The following is a 15,904-nucleotide window of genomic DNA, read 5'->3' on the forward strand; positions in this document are numbered from 1 at the left end:
AACGTTTTGCTGAACAGATGTGTCCCGTAGCACCTGGCTCTCTTCCTGTGCTGCAGATAGAGGTCAGGTATTTCGATGAAGGTTTTCATTTCTATTTGGAGACACAGTGCTAAACTTTAGGTCTCCACTGGCCTAGTTCGGACTCAGTTACATGGTCCTTGTAGAATGAGCGTCCTGTATCTGAGGGATTTTGGTTTAGCTTTTGCTTCCTTAATGTCTAGAAACCACAAAAGAAAAGAAACACAACATAGTAACTTTTTATAATTGAAAACTTTGCTCTACTGCAGTGGCTGAGGAAGGACTTGAGAGGCGTGTGAGACAAAACTGACCTAAGGGCTTTGTTTCTAGAAGCCACAGCTGTGACTGATAAATGCGCAGAATTTGTCAGATGCCACACAATTTGCTACTTCATTTCACGTTTTACAGGAGTAAGTGAAGGAAGGAGAAAACTTGTTTTAAAACGATTTGCCAACTTATATTCTTGCAAAAGTCTAGATAGGCAGAGGGTTTCTGGAAAGTGGATTTGTGCAGGACATGGAGCTTTGTTGCACCACATGTTGAGATCTGATGGGTGAAAACCGCTGGTTGTGCATTAAATATTACAACTATTTATATAGCACCCTGGACTGCCCAAGAGCAGCTCTCTCTTGGTTTTGTTGTTTTGGGGGTGTTTTTGTTTTTTGTTTGTTTGTTTGTTTTTTTCTAAGAGAAGGATTTTTTCACTTTGCATTTTCTGTGCCCTCATCACAACTCCCTCTTTGAAAAAAGCTGAAAGAGGAAAATCTCTCAGCTCAGGTGCTACCCACTACTTGTCTTTGAAAGGAAATGAAAATTCTCAGCAAGTGAAACCTCAGGTTGTAAGGAGACAGGTGGCAGGAAAGGATGTACCTCCTGTCATGCGGAGGACCACAGTGCAGTTAAGCAGTGAAGGAACCAGAAGTTCTCAGTGAACTCATCAGGCACAGAAAAAGTTCTCTCATTTCATCTGGCACAGAAACAAATTCTTCCTTTTTCAAGTGAAGAAAAAGACCACAGAAGCCTGCCCAGGGATGCCAGATTTTTTTCCTCCAAACACCTCCAAGCAGTTCTCTGCCTCCAAGGTGCCCATAGCACAAACCCATCTCACTCACTCTGTACGTGACTCATTCAGACTATTTCTACTGATTGCAAATGCAAATAACTTTTCATCAGCGCTATACAGCTGTTTCTCAGCTGGTGACAGAATTCTGCTAGCATTACTTTGCTTGAATTTTATTATATTTATACATATATACACACACCAAAAGGATTTTCACTTTGTATAAGGCATGGTCAGATCTAACCATGCCACAAACAAGCAAGACTTTTCTTCTCAATCTTTTATATTGAAATTCCCATAGTTTCATCCTGCAGCGTGCCTGAGCTCGAGCAGACCTCCTGCTCTGTCTGTGTGTGCAAACAGAGCTTCCTCAAGAACAGAGACCATTTTTAAAACCTCTGCGTTGGCTCACAGCTAATTGCTACGTGCCCCATAGGATCTATGCTAATTTTGCTTAATAAAATTATTAAATAGCAAATTTCAGGAGAAGCAGCAGCAATGTCCTCATTATTAGATTTAGTAAAACTGCCAAAAGCCATCATTGTTACTGTGTATTTAGAAAAAATTCCTTAACAGAATGAAGATGTCTAAGGGACACAGGAAAGTATGCTTCCAATAAGCCATCTAAGGCCCATTTCTTTGGGGTCAAAAATGAAAGTTTCTTGTCCAGAAAAACAAGTTTGTAGAACAGATGCAAACAATTAGAAAGAGAGATGTTAAATAAAATAAGCAGCTACATACCTCCAGGTCATTAAAGAACAGATGTGTATCTGCAAGATTGAAGATCATTTCTTCCATCATAAGACCTATCCGCACAGACGTTGTAGTGTCCTGTTAAGGGAAAATAAGTTTTTTTTTCCATTCCCTTTGATATTTTTTGGGGGGAGGGCGGGGGGGTGGTGGGGTGGGAGATCTTAGAGCAAACATAGGATCTACACATTCCTGTTTCTGAACATATGTTCATTAAAGTAATTTTATTTCCCAACTGTATCTTAACATGATTTTCCCATCCTTTCTTTTGCTCTCCTAGATAATCAAATTCTGTTCTTTGAAGGATATCTATGGCTTGCCTTGACCAATAATAGCCCACACACTTTAGATAATATAATGAGAACCTTTAAACACCTGAGACTATCTAAGATTATGTTGCTTCAGTAGGTTAAACCAAGAACTGATTTCCAATAGCATAATCAGTGAATGGTTAAGGGATAGTTATGAGTAATGGAGTACACAGAAGGTGATCCTTTCCTGACTCCAACCTTCAAACCAGCTATAGAAGGTCAGCATTATTCTCTTTTTTAATGTCAAACAGCAACTCGGTGAGCAAAATCTGAGAACAGAACCCTGGAGCTCAAGCATAAATTGAGTCTCTTGCTCTAAGGAGTGCAATTTATGTGTCTCAGTCAGCATGCTTGGCTTAGGTCTTTACTGCCATGATAACTCAGGTGATCAGCACAGAACAGGACAGAAAGGCAGAGGTGCTGTTCCCACATAAGAGCCCAGCATGTGATACGGCATCTGCTGTCAGGCAGGAGATGCAAGAGCAGCCACACTACTGCAAAGCTCTTCCATCCCCGCTGAAACTGCCTACTTATTTAACAGCATCAGCAGAGTTAAACCAATCCCATCATACTGTGCAAACCCAATTATAGCATGATAAAACACTTGTCCAAGTATGACTGTTCCTGCTCAGGAGAGAGCATGCTCTGCAGTGGTATAAAGCATGCCTGCAGACGGTAGCCACGGTGACAGTGACACCCAAGAAACTACATTGATTAAAAAAATAAAGACAAGACACAGCACATTAAAATGCTGGATGGGTTCATCTGTCATTCTAGCTAGTGTTGAAATGGTGACATGCACACGATGCACCTGTCTGCATGGGCTGGCTGACTCTGACGGTTTGCTCATTCTGCCACTTTCTTGTATAAGCAGCCCCTGCCAGCAGTGGGTCTAATGTGGCCCTTCCCCAAGAGGGTCCCAAACTGCTTCCTAAAAGGGAAGGATGTGAGGCAGAAGCCTCACATCCTCTAATTATTGTTAATTAACAATTAATGTGAAAATGCACATGTCAGCAGCTCTAAAATGGCTTCTACACATTCTTAAGCACATGTGAACTTTCTCACATCCAGATCCTGCTCCTACCAACATCAGTGGCAAAACCTTAAGTAAATTCCCCTGGAGAAGGACTATGCGACCTGCAGCTCTACTTTAGTTCTTTTAGTTGATTCATTTTGGAAAATTCATGTTTTCCTTGCCCTTTGCTACCCAGCCAAGACACCACAACTGCCTGGGAGAGGGCTGTCACTTCATTTCCTCACCAAGTCAGCAAGTGCAGGCTTAAATCAGCCCAAGCTGATGGGGCTTGGCCATTGAAGCCACCCACAGAGAATCCTACATGGCAGAAGTGACTGACACTTTTGGCTGGGCCATTTCCCCTTCCTCTGGCCTGGAGGGCTACATTAACAGCTGACTGCATGTGCACAGCAGATCTACTTGGTACTCCAAGACGGCCCTTGGATGGGGGATGGCGGCCGCAGGGCTCCTGCAGCTCTTGGCTTACTGCTTGAGTGGCCACTGGCTACAGCCTCTGCAGATCTGCTACTCTGAAACGTGATCAAGTGACCTGCTGTACCCAGCCCGGTGCACTGCAATATTAAATGAGTCTCAATCATTTTTCCATGTCTCTTGTGCCTAAAGTCAACTGCTCCTCCTGCCCTCAAACAACCGACCTTGCTCCTAAACTCACAGCAAAAGCACAGAAACACAGTGATGCAAATAAGGTCGCCAGCAGAACATTTTCTTATTCATTAAATACTTCAAAAACACATACAAAAATAATCTGTGGTTAATTTGATAAACACTTACAGTTCAAAAGCATTGTGCCTGTTCAAACTAAACAGTAACAGACAACTTGAAGAAAAAAAAAAAAGGAAAAAAAAAAAAGAGATTCCCACAACAGACTTTTATTTGTAATTCATCTTCATTAGGACAGGGATCCCTCATCTTTACATTTACGTGGGTGGTTTTCCTCCACTACAGTTACAAGTCATGCTAAACCAGGGTAGATTTATATGTAGTCTTTCCTCTAATTTTCTGCAGATTTCTGTGGAGCCATGTTATTGTATGACAGGACAGAAATGAATTAGTTGAGGAGCTCTAACAGGGAGCACAATGTTTGGAGGATGAGTACATTTCAATCAACCTTTGCGGCAGATGCTGTTGACATAGATGGTGTATTACACGCTAACCTAATTATTACGCATTCTTGGTGTAGTTCTCTTTAATTAGAGCAGAATGGCTGTGGTTTCAGCCATGTGTGTGACTCACAAGCATTGTGCCCAATCTAAAGAAAAGCTCTGTCACTCATGTTTAAACATGCTTGGTGCTGTCCCAGAAAGAAGGGCACTTTCTCCTCTGGGCAAAAATTAAACTTCAACAGACTTGCCTTGAACATGTCTCTAATTTTTAAGCCTCAAACCTGCTCCCCTGACGAGGCACAGGGACACAGGGGTAATCAGGGCATCTGACTGTGGCCCCATGCAAACAGCACTGAATCAAATTTTACTACCCAGGTGTAGTTACACGGGGGAACTGTTTTGAAGAAAATATGCTGCTAGGAAGAAATTATTTTGTAAAATAGTTTTTAATGAAGCAATTTATTTTAATACATTTCAAGGATCATTAGCCTTTAAAACTCTTTCAGGAAATCTCATTGGTTGGTGCCTGTCATTTATCCTTTAAGTTTTGTCTTTAGCTTTATTGGTATTAATCACTAATGGGGAATAGGAAACATTTCCACAGTGTATGAAGTTACCTTCTCTTAAACTAAACAATATGGAAATTAAACTGTAGATGAGAGGAAAAAAAAATCTTTCTCTTGAGATAGAGAATATGATGGAATGAAAATAAAACAGAAAAATGCACTTTACCACCCAGAGGGGAAGTCATTTGGGGAAATGATTTGGCATCACTGCTTTCACAGTACGGACATTTCCTTTATAGCAAGGCATGCTTCCAAGTCTTAAAGAGGCTGATAAAGTTAAAAGGCAAATCAGCACTCCCAGTATGATATAGGTGTCTAGAGGCACTAGGCCAGGGTTCCACTGGCAGTTATTTATTTGCGTTACTGTAGCATCTAGAAGCATTAGTCCCAGACTGGAACCCCACTGTGCTGGAGGTTGTATCCACACAGAGGAAAGACACAGTCTCTACAGCTTTTAATTCAAGTATGAAAAAATATGAGAATCAGACTGACAGGAAAGCACCAAATGAGATATCAACATGTTGTCCGAATTCTCTATACAGTATGTAAATAATCTGAAAGAGAATTATGAAATTTATCTTAAGATTTTGATGGAGAGCTCTTCCTAAGCATAGAAATCCCATACCACTGAAGGGTATCTCTATGCTGTAGGGGATGCCCTGGTGGACTGCTAATGCCTATGTTAAAGTACTGTGAGCGTAGCAGAGCAGTGTAAAGTTGCTGCATTCACACCGATGATCCCTGCTAACATGTCCTTCTGTAGCGAAAGGGAATCCTGGAGCCCTGGGAACGAGCTTCCTGGGTAACAGATCTAGCCAATGTTTTCTGATGCACATGAAGCCCAAGGAAGAACAGACCACAGAGTGACTGAAATCAAATCTCCTCCAGGAACCGCTTTTTACAGTGAAAACAGATTAATCTAAAAACTCAACCCTGAGTGCTTGTTTAGTAACTTTAGAAGAGCAAGGTCCTACCCCTCTGCTAATCTACGAGTCATGCTTTCACAAACAAGGACAATGAGAGGCAGGGATAGAAAACAGGCAATAAACTCCTTTTGTAAATAAAACCTTCAGCGCCACAGTGTATCCCTATATGCCTCACCTCTGCCACGCACCACTGTTGAAGCTTCCTTCAGGGTCGAAATTAAACAGCCCCACAAATTACTTTTGGTGCTTCCCTCTGGTGCTTGGACCTGAGAGTCAAGGCACTCCTGACTCTCCAACACACAGCTTTAACAGGCCTCTTCCCATTGGCTGGGGGGAATAAGCACCAAGGGAGCACTGGTCATTTTGAAGTATTAGTTCTCAAAGAGCTTGATATTCTCCCTCCTCAATACACCCTTCACTCCCACTTTTAAGAAACAGGAGTAGTAGTTTCACAGCTGCCCATTTCTGCTCAGTGCACACCTTCAGAGAACTGAGAGGTAAAATGCCCCCACTCCCCTACTACTCCTTCATAAACAATAAACGATCCAAATATTCAAAGAGTAAGATAAGCCCCTTTTTAAGATTTTGGATGAAAAATGTTTGCCCTAAAGAACATCCTAGGACATGTCTCTCTGCTGTTTCTGTCACAGCTGTGACTTTCAGCTACGGACTGATGGGCTATTGTCTACTGCTGACAATGGCCACACCATGTGAGCAAGACAATTTCCACTGTAAATGAGGCACTGCCAACTCCCAGCTCCATATCTGCTTGTTCTGGGGTAATTTTGCTGCCTGTTCAGCAGATAGTCCTACTAGAGAAAAACATGGACAACAGAAGACTGTGGAACATGTTGCAGAGGAAGATGAAAGTGTCCATTCACCAAGGGGAATGTTTTCTTTCATATTCCAATGCCACGAACTGACACAATTTCTCTGAATGTTGCTTTTATGTTGGCTGGTTGTATGCACTGATCATAACCCTTGAACTAGTTCTGTACATTTAAAGTGAACTGCATTTTAAAATTACAATTTGAATTCAATTATGTCCTCCAAGCTAGTAACACCTTGCCTAAAATTAATTTCTGTTTTCATTTTGTCCCATCATTTTGAGTAACAGGATGACAGAAGATGGCTAAAAGGAGCTTGTTGAACAGCCTTCAGTCTGTCTTTGCTTAAAGATGATTTCCACAAAAACTGGAGGTGAGTAAAGAACAAGGTAGGAAGTTAGGTCTGCTTACTCCCACGTGAAACGCCGACTAATCTGTACTTTAGCAAAGCAAAGGGAACGTAGAATGTGTAGGCATACTCAAATTAGCTTTAAGCCACGTAATGTGGGTACAAGTCGCTGCAAGTATGTTGCAGCATGCGCTGTGTAGGTCCCTAGATGCTTTTTCAGGAGCTAACCTACACAGAAGCCTGCATTGCCCTACCTTCACTACAGAAGGCACTGGTATTACCTACACAAAAGCCCATGTGCATTGCAGCCACACTTCAAACTGCACCGTCAGCATCCTCCCAAATGGCACTGTATTAAAACCTTGTTACCACTGCTCTCCTGAAACACTGAGATTGATTTTGCATAAACTGCTTATACTTGCCCTAGAGTATGCATTAAAAAGACATGTATTTGTTAACACCTGCAGCTACTACTAATCCAGTTGGCTGGATGTCCACAGCCAGCTCTCCCGTCTTGTACACTGTCATTTTGAAAGGAAGAGAAAAGCAGACTTATCTCTGGCAATCTCTCAAGTGCAAGTCACTCTCGCCTTCGATTCTGGCTCCAAACCCCATTCCAAGCTTCTGCCTTACAGGTACCCTGTTCAGACTTGCAGGCCATTAGCAAAGGGGCAAAGCTGGCTCCTTTGAGCTGGATAACAAATCAGCTCGTTGTCTGACTCTGCTTCTATTCAGCAATGTGCCAATTAACCCGACATTCAAAATGTTAGGATAAAGTCATTCTGAGCGTGGATCTTGAATTCAGACCTCCCCCCTCAGCTTTAAAATAAACAAAATAAACCCCTAGTATTTAAAACTAATCAGTCTCTTTAAATCCCTGCCAAATACCTGTTTATGCCGTGAGCAAATAATTACTTTTCTACAAGGAAGAAAGTATTAATTAAGAGTATTCATCAGACTCCTATTCTATAGGGTTTATCTGCCACAGGTGTCAGCCAGAGGTGAGAGACGGATTAGTATACAATCAAGGGCTTTCTAAGTTAAATCTCCTCCTTGTGGTTAGCTGTTAATAATGAAGTTGTCACCAAAAGAAAGAATTTAATAGTTTTAATTGGGTTTAATTACTTGGAAACTCCTGGAAAATGGACCAGCTTGGTTGTAGTATAAAAATAATAATAATAATTAAAAAAGCAAAGATAAAAATGCCTGGGCCACATGTTTGAACAAAAAGAATCTGTGGGAATAATCATTCTTTGGTTGTAACATTTTATACCTTGATCAGAAATTGAGACATGAACAAGGCTTTCCCATAATAATAGCAAATTAACCACGTGGATCAGTTCTAGTTCAAGTAGGTCCTCATCTTTTTGAGGAAAAGAACACATTTAGCTCTTTTGCTACACTTAAGTAGCTTAGCTTTTCAGAGAGTGGGTATTTGAGAGAAAAGTTGTTTTAAGTAACCGAAGTAGCTCAGGAGCTGAAACCCATTTTCAGAAGTGACTTATTGAAGTGACTACACTTCAGACGTTTTTAAAAAGGATTGCACTTTTTCAAATAGAATCACTCAGCTTTTCAGGCTCTCAACATTTTTTCCCCCCAAACGAAGATATACTGTTTTACCTAACCATCAATATATCCAGGTTTATTAGACAGTCTACTTATTTTAAATGAATAATGAATAAAGTCATTACAGTTTGACCTTGTGAAAAGTCCATGCTAGATGGAAGCAAATATAATTTAATCCCTTTTCTTCAGACACCTTTTTATATTCACCCTTACTGAGACTTGAAAGGTACTACCAAAGTATTGCTTATGATTTACTGAAGGACTCTCTTTTTACTGGCATGTATCTGTTCAGAAATGGTTGGGGACTACACTTTGGAAATTATTCCAATAAGCAAATGGGCGTGCCAGTCACTAAATCCTCACATTCAAGAGCACGTGGAAGTTGAAAAGGTTCTCCTCCCTCTCTAAATGAACTATGCTTAGGGACAAGCAGTAATGACTACATTAATTTATCCAGTGTCTGAACCCATGAGTTCTGAAATGGATTCCAGTCCTGTGGGAATATCGTACTTAAATACAGGTTAAAATCTGGACCGTGATCCTTGAGAACAAATAGAAATTATTTTTATTTAGTAATACAAAAAGTTCATGACCAAAATCTACAAATAATTTCTTTTTATTACAGAGGGCATAAACGTCAAAAGAGGAGTGGAATTTAAACCAAATGCGTCTTCATTCCCTTCCCCTCCTCATAGGAAAATCACTGTATTTCTATGTGTAAGCCCTTGATAGCTCTGTGAAAAATACAAATCTCCTGGAAAGCCTGGTGGAAACACATCACGGCACGTAATCCTCAGCACAACTGCATATTTTGCACCTGCAACTTCCTAACACAACTTTTCTCCCAGTAGTTTTTTTAGACTATTTTCCCCCTAAAATCAAGTCATGACTCAGTGATACTGGAAAGCAGGTTCCCTTTACTCATGCTTGTTTGACAATCCAGCATTGTTTCTGATATATAATTTATGTCAAAAATAATCCCTTAATACTTCCAAATGCCACATGTGCACTTTTCTTAGAAAACCCTCTGCTCACCTAAGCTCTAGTACAAGAGGTTACATCTACACAAGCTCCAAGCATCTCCCAATGCCCACCATCTAAGCTGTTGTGGATCTGGTTTTGCTGTTTCTGCCGCTGCTTCGCATCAGCCAGTACAGATGATAAACACAGATGTTTGCTCCCGAAATACACATTTGAAATAATCAAACGGCTGGAATTATTTACTCCCTTCTCTCCAATAATGAACTAATAATTGATATAGCAGCATGTCTAAAGTAACAGACTTTTTTATTACCTGCAGTGATTGAATGCTTTTTTAATTTAACTTAAAAAGGCATTAAATACAAGGTTTAGCCTCCAGTGGGTAAAAAAATCTCCAACTTCCTCAGAAAATCCTTTCCAAATTGTATTCATCTTGACTTAATCCATGATCTACTGAGTGAATTAGGCTCTATTTGTTTTGAAAATCTATTTTATGAAGTTCCAAGGACTTTGTTTTCCTTAGGAAAGGCTTTTTCTGCCTTTCTAACCAGGATGCCTGCTAGCAGCCCTCAGCATAGGCCTCTGCAGGTTTTTAACGTCCCAAGGTGCCCCACACATATGACTAACAAAATGTAAATAAACACAGCTGAGCCAGTAAGAAATTGGAAGGTTTTCTCATTAAAGAAATAAAATAAACAGATGTCCTTAAGCACTTTGGCTCATGTTTGTCAAAGGAACGGAAAACTCTCAGATGTTTGAACAGCAGTAGTGATATAAGGCCACATCTCAAGTGAGAGAAGAAGAAAAAAAGCGACGCCATGGCACTTAGAATTAACTAATAGTTCTCAAGGGAGGGCGCTTTTGATTTGAACCTTAGCAACTTCTACAAATAGTTTTTAACAGCCGAGCAATAAAATGGGGTTTTATTCCTTCTCAGTTTGTAAAGTAGTAAAGGACAGATTCGGCCATTAGAAGCATGAATCACCATCAGATTTGATTAAATCCCTATGGTGTTTCAATCAGGTCCTGGCTTTAGGGTCCTGTGAGAGAACAAAGCAGGGAAAAGCACAAGCTACTTGAAGCATTCAATCAGCCCTAGGGTTTTACAAGGATCTCGAGTAGAGCCAAGCAGGAACTTTTCAATGACTTCTTTTTTTTTAATTGGAAATTATAATTCACTTAAAGAAAAACTTTTTGTAATAACATCTAACTGCCAGTGAAACTTTTGAGAAATAAGGTTTCTTAGATCGACAACATCATTTCTGGTGAGAACAAGACAGTCCAGTTCACAGCCAGCCAACATACAACAGCTATGACATTTGCTTGAAATGTTTATGTCCTGTCCTCAACTGGGCCAAGCAGCAACTTTAGCTACTCTGTCCAAAAGGTCTTGAAGCCCCGCTATCGTTGGAGGACACTCTCCTAGTCCTTCACGTACCTGCGCCACTGCAAGTCCCTCATCAGAGAGGCAAAGCCCATGTTCACACAGGCTGGAAACTTGAGCACATGCCCTGTCTCTACCTCACTGATACCTGTCTGCTTACAACTTGGATAAAGCTCATGTTGCCATTCTGAAATGCAAAAGCAACAAAAAAATATGTCTATCATTGAAAAACAGCCTCTACATCAATCAAGCAACTACGAGGCAAACTGTAAGTCCCCACTGAAAGCAGCAAGAGTGGCCACTCAAGGCAAAGCCACCACATAGTCCAGGCTCACGGGGACACAGCGTAATACAGGCAATCTAAACACCTTTCAGTTAACGTGAACTAAAATGTAGAACATGACTTTCCACAACACTGATTTACAACTGTGACATAATGTGCTCTATTATTTTTTGCAGTATGCTTTTCTTAATTCGAGCCAATTCTAGATGCTGAACAACCTCAGAAATTGCTATGCATCTTACAGGGAATTTTATAGATCCTAACTCCCAGGTATCAGCAGACCTTGTCAAAGTACTGATAAAAATCCAACACAATTCAAGAATTTAGACTGTCCTATGTATTCAGTTCTTTAAGTAAGTGCTAAAATAAAATCCTTTCCATTTGGTTCCAGGATTTCAAAGTAACTTGCACGTAAAGATGAATTTTAACTCCAGATTTTACTTTACTCAAAATTAATTTTGACATTAAAATCCCAAGGAGTGTACCAACACAGAACAAGAATACACATTCTGGGAACAATACGAAATACTAAGGTATTAGTTTCACACATACCCCACAGCTAGGGAAAACAATGCACCCAGTGCCCCCTTTCTTCTTGATACTAGTCCTTTGAAAAGCACGAAAATGAATCTCCAATTTTATTTTTTTTTAATGCTTTGACAATACACATTATGGAATAAGCTTGCAAATATCTCAGTCAGGGAAAGGGGAACAGACTCATGACTTTTTTTTGGCATGGGAGTGCTTGTAATCTCTTTTTTTATTGTGTCTGAATTAATACCACCAAAAGAGTCTTTCTGTATTGCACCTAGCTGCTTCAAACAAATGGCCAAAGCCCCTTGACTTTTACCTAACTGATGTGAAACTCCAGCAGCACTGTTACAGATTTTGACCCATTTTTCCTATTCTGTTTAGTCAGTGTTTTGGCAGGCAGATCTTTGCAGACATAGTAAAGACTGCAGCCATCTTCCTGTTGAATGGGAGCTCTGTTATACATGCCTGAAGGGATTAAAAGGGCTGGGTGGACAGTACATTAAGCTATAATGATCGTCTACATCTGTTGTGGTCTCTAGGCACATGGTAAATATTCTGCACCCATGCAGTGATCAGAAGCCTGTAGAACAGGTTTCTAAAACCTCCTGAACATAATATGCAGGGTTAACTGGCTATGGAACTTGCTGCTTTTTTTTTCCTTTTCTTTGTCAGAGGGCCTCCTGCTGAGAAATGAAAGAGTGGAGAGATTTCCTTGGGTTTGACAGCTTTGCTGCCCCGATCACTTAGACCGTGACTCCACATGTTTGTGCAGGTACGCGTCCATTCAACCACAGGCAAGAAAGCAAAAGGAGATGTGAATTTGCAGGCCACTGACTGCCACTATAAAGGTTATACTGCAGTGACCGTATGGGAAAGACATTAAGACCAAAAGTCTGATGACTCTGTAATACATAGAATGGAGCAAAGAGTTTGGGCAGAAGGGATAAAAAAGGGGCAACCTAGGCTGGGCTATTCATTCACCTTCAAGCTTAAGTAAGTTTTGTGTTTTAACTTCTATTAACGCCATCAGCAAATTAATTTCTAAACACCTGAGGTGAACTGTCTGTGCTTTGAGGAGCCCATCTCTATTGAAAGGACCATAGAGGTTCCCCTCAGAAAACAAACAAAGAGAATTTTCACATGGAATCAGGTAAGAAAACATACACTGAAGCATTAATGATTAATAATACGACTACAATTAATAGTCCTTTTTGTGAATTCTTCCCCCTCTTTTTTTCTTTTTTCCTGGAAAATCAGATTTTTTTGGAGTTCCCTATTGCTGCAGTCATCAAGGAAGGAACAACACACAGAACCATTTGAGATTTTGTAGCTAAAGGACACAGGAGTTTAGATCCAAATCTCTGAAGCTATGGTTCATGTTCCTCCTCCCCTCTTCCCAGAAAAATCACCCCAGAAAGAGGTGTTATTCTTCAGCTTGATCAATTTTTGAGAGGCTGCGCAGCAGCTTTACCAGTGCAACAGACAGGGTGATACTGAGACATTAATGTTGGTCAGGGGAATGGTGAAGAACATATAAACTGACACTTTTTCCTGGAGGAAGACATACAGCACCAAGACGACCATGAATGAGATTTAATTCAAAGCACATGCATGCCAAATTACAGGCACATGAATCTTTTATGATCAATTATAGACAAAAATAAGAATTTTAGGCCTTAATACTTAATTTACTTTGAGATTAACACTTCCTATTCAAGTAAAAGATTCTGAAACTCTCTTAACCTCTGGCTCACTGCTTCACTTTTACTTGATAGTTCAGCTCACTTAAACATTTTTGAATTGTGTTACTGTTAAAAGTTCCCAGGACAGCCTGTCTGAGTCTGCTCTATTCCCATCTTGGTTTAAGGTCTGCTCCAAAGCCCACCAAAGCCTCCAGTTGTCTTTGGATCAAGCCGTTAGCCTATAATACTTTTATAACACAATCATTTCCCTTATAGGAAAGCCCTGAGGAATTTAATACTGATGAAACAAATGAAGAACTACAAAAAAAACCTTCTAGAGAAGTTTCTCAAGGAGACCATTATAACTTAATAGCAAAGGTGATTCATTCATTCAAAAAAACCATTCCTGTTTGTATCATTCTTTACATTTGCATAAAGGAAACGGACAACAGAAGTTTGTCATTTTGTAACTTTAAAGGCCTTCTCACAGCCGACAGGAACAGCTCGGCCACTGATAAGTGCTTTTGATAAACCATTTCTGGCTCCACCCCCTGATCCCACTTCATCCCCACATGAGCTGCTCTAGAAATGACAGGTTTTGCCTTTATGGCAGCCCATCAATAAGAGCTTGCAGGTACTGCAGTGGCAGTGCTTCTCACCTCCATGGATCCATCACAGCCCTTGGTCCATCACCATCTGCCCCCGTGCAGCAGATCCCAACCCCACACCCTCTAAACTTGTGCAGGAGGCAGCAGATGAAGGCATCAAAGGTTTTACACTACAACAAAATCAGCCCATTAAGGGAATTCTCCATAGCATACTGCAGCCCCTACCCATTGCTAAGCATGACCACATAGCAGATCTACACACCGTAAGTTTATGTTTCCTGATCCTGCCTAATTCTATTTTTTGCAGGCAGTAGGTTTGAGCTTACACATGTATACCTCACATTCCCTGGGAAAAGTAACCGCTTCAATTACCTTGTACAACATGGGTCTGAATAAATCCCTGCTTGGAAACACGTGCTTGGTTTTCAGAGGGTGCTGTTAGAAGTGTTAGCAGCATTCCAAGTGCTGCAGTAGACTTCCACACCACAAACACCATTTTATATCCCTTACAACTGTGCACATCTAACAGCAAACAATAAATCTATCTTACTAATTACACATTCAGCTTGTTATAACCATCGTAAAACAAGTACAGCTGGTAAGGCCATGAAATGATGTCAAATCATATTTCTGCTTTCTACAGAGAAGCAGGGTTATTTTCCAGTCTCCTGATGAAGCTGACTGTTCAAAGCCATGTGTGGAAACAGCTGCCAACTAGGTCATCCACCTTTAATTAGGCAATGATATTGTCTTTTTTCCTACCCATTTAAAAGTGTTTGACATTCTGTAATTCAAAGTGACTTAAGTGTTTATCATAAAAAGCTGCCTTAGGAAGAAATTGAAGTACATGGCACTAAAACCAAGAGGCAGCGTTTTCTCCTTAGCAGCCAAGTTCAGTCTGTTGAGCCACAGAGAGAGTTGCCTAGAAAATGGAACTGCCTGCATTTCAAAGGGGGTATCTAAAGTATGGATAGCTAAAGATATGGTTCCTAAAACCCCTTAAAAATGTGACCTTCAGCAGCCATTTGGAAAGAAGAGTCAGTATTCTTCATGGCAACCTAGACTGACCAACAAAAGATCTCTCTTAAAAAGTTGTCTGAGATTCCTAAGAAAACACCTTTCTAACAAAAAACGTGTTACCTCATTCAGGGTAGAGTTAATGCTGTCTTGCTGCTTGATAGGCTCTCTTTTGCAGGAGACAGACGTTGAATAACATCCCAATGTCCTATCTAGCAGCAGCTGAACAATACAAGCTTTTGAAAAACAAGTGGCTACTTGCAACATGAAAGGGAGGTAAATCGAATTTTCACATGTTAGAAGGAAATGCCACAGGACATATTTATACAAATGTGTCTGAATAAAATAGGCAGCATCTGTTTGAAAAGACATCTCATTAGCTGCCCCCACAGTTCCCGATGCAATTTGGCTGGACAAGCAGTAATGCTAAAAAAATTAAATTTTACCTTCCCATATCTGGATGCAAAGGTTCCCGTGAGTAAGGAGTGAAAAATAATTATCGTCTCATCCAAATCCCACACAAACACACGCTGTGATGACAGACGGGGTGGAAAAAAGAAATACAGTTACATATTAAGCAATTGCAAGAATTTGTTCGGTCAGGAAATATGTCCTGTTTGACTAGAGTTTTTTAAGATCTCAAACCCATTTGGAGCACTGACTGTAGATGCTTTGTAAAGCAGGAAAAATGAAACATCAGGAATTCTGGAACTACGTGTGTGCTGGTCATCCTGAGAGTCTGCTCTCCTAACAACCACAGAAATCCTCTGTTGCAGGTCAAGTCAGGGGAACAAAACAGGAGACATATAAAAAGCCCAAAGGAAAAAGATGTACATATGAAGAATAGTTTGAGATGCCCACGCCTGTAGGTTCCAGTTATATTACTCCTTTTATTCTGGCTCT

At 40.5% G+C, this 15,904-nt stretch overlaps 1 protein-coding gene across 6 annotated transcripts in view; it reads right to left on the reverse strand.

Annotated features, from left to right (window-relative positions):
- The window catches only part of EYA2 (EYA transcriptional coactivator and phosphatase 2), a 98,186-nt gene that overhangs the window by 13,533 nt on the left and 68,749 nt on the right, over nucleotides 1-15,904 (reverse strand). For all 6 annotated transcript variants that reach the window (XM_074605174.1, XM_074605179.1, XM_074605176.1 and 3 more), the window contains 2 exons: nucleotides 15,448-15,531; nucleotides 1,820-1,909 (listed from right to left, as the gene is read on the reverse strand). In XM_074605174.1, coding sequence (XP_074461275.1) covers nucleotides 1,820-1,909; nucleotides 15,448-15,531 — 174 coding nt within the window. The remainder of the gene's footprint in view (nucleotides 1-1,819; nucleotides 1,910-15,447; nucleotides 15,532-15,904) is intronic.

The sequence above is a fragment of the Larus michahellis genome, chromosome 12 (assembly GCF_964199755.1).
Source record: "Larus michahellis chromosome 12, bLarMic1.1, whole genome shotgun sequence".
NCBI lineage: Eukaryota > Metazoa > Chordata > Aves > Charadriiformes > Laridae > Larus > Larus michahellis.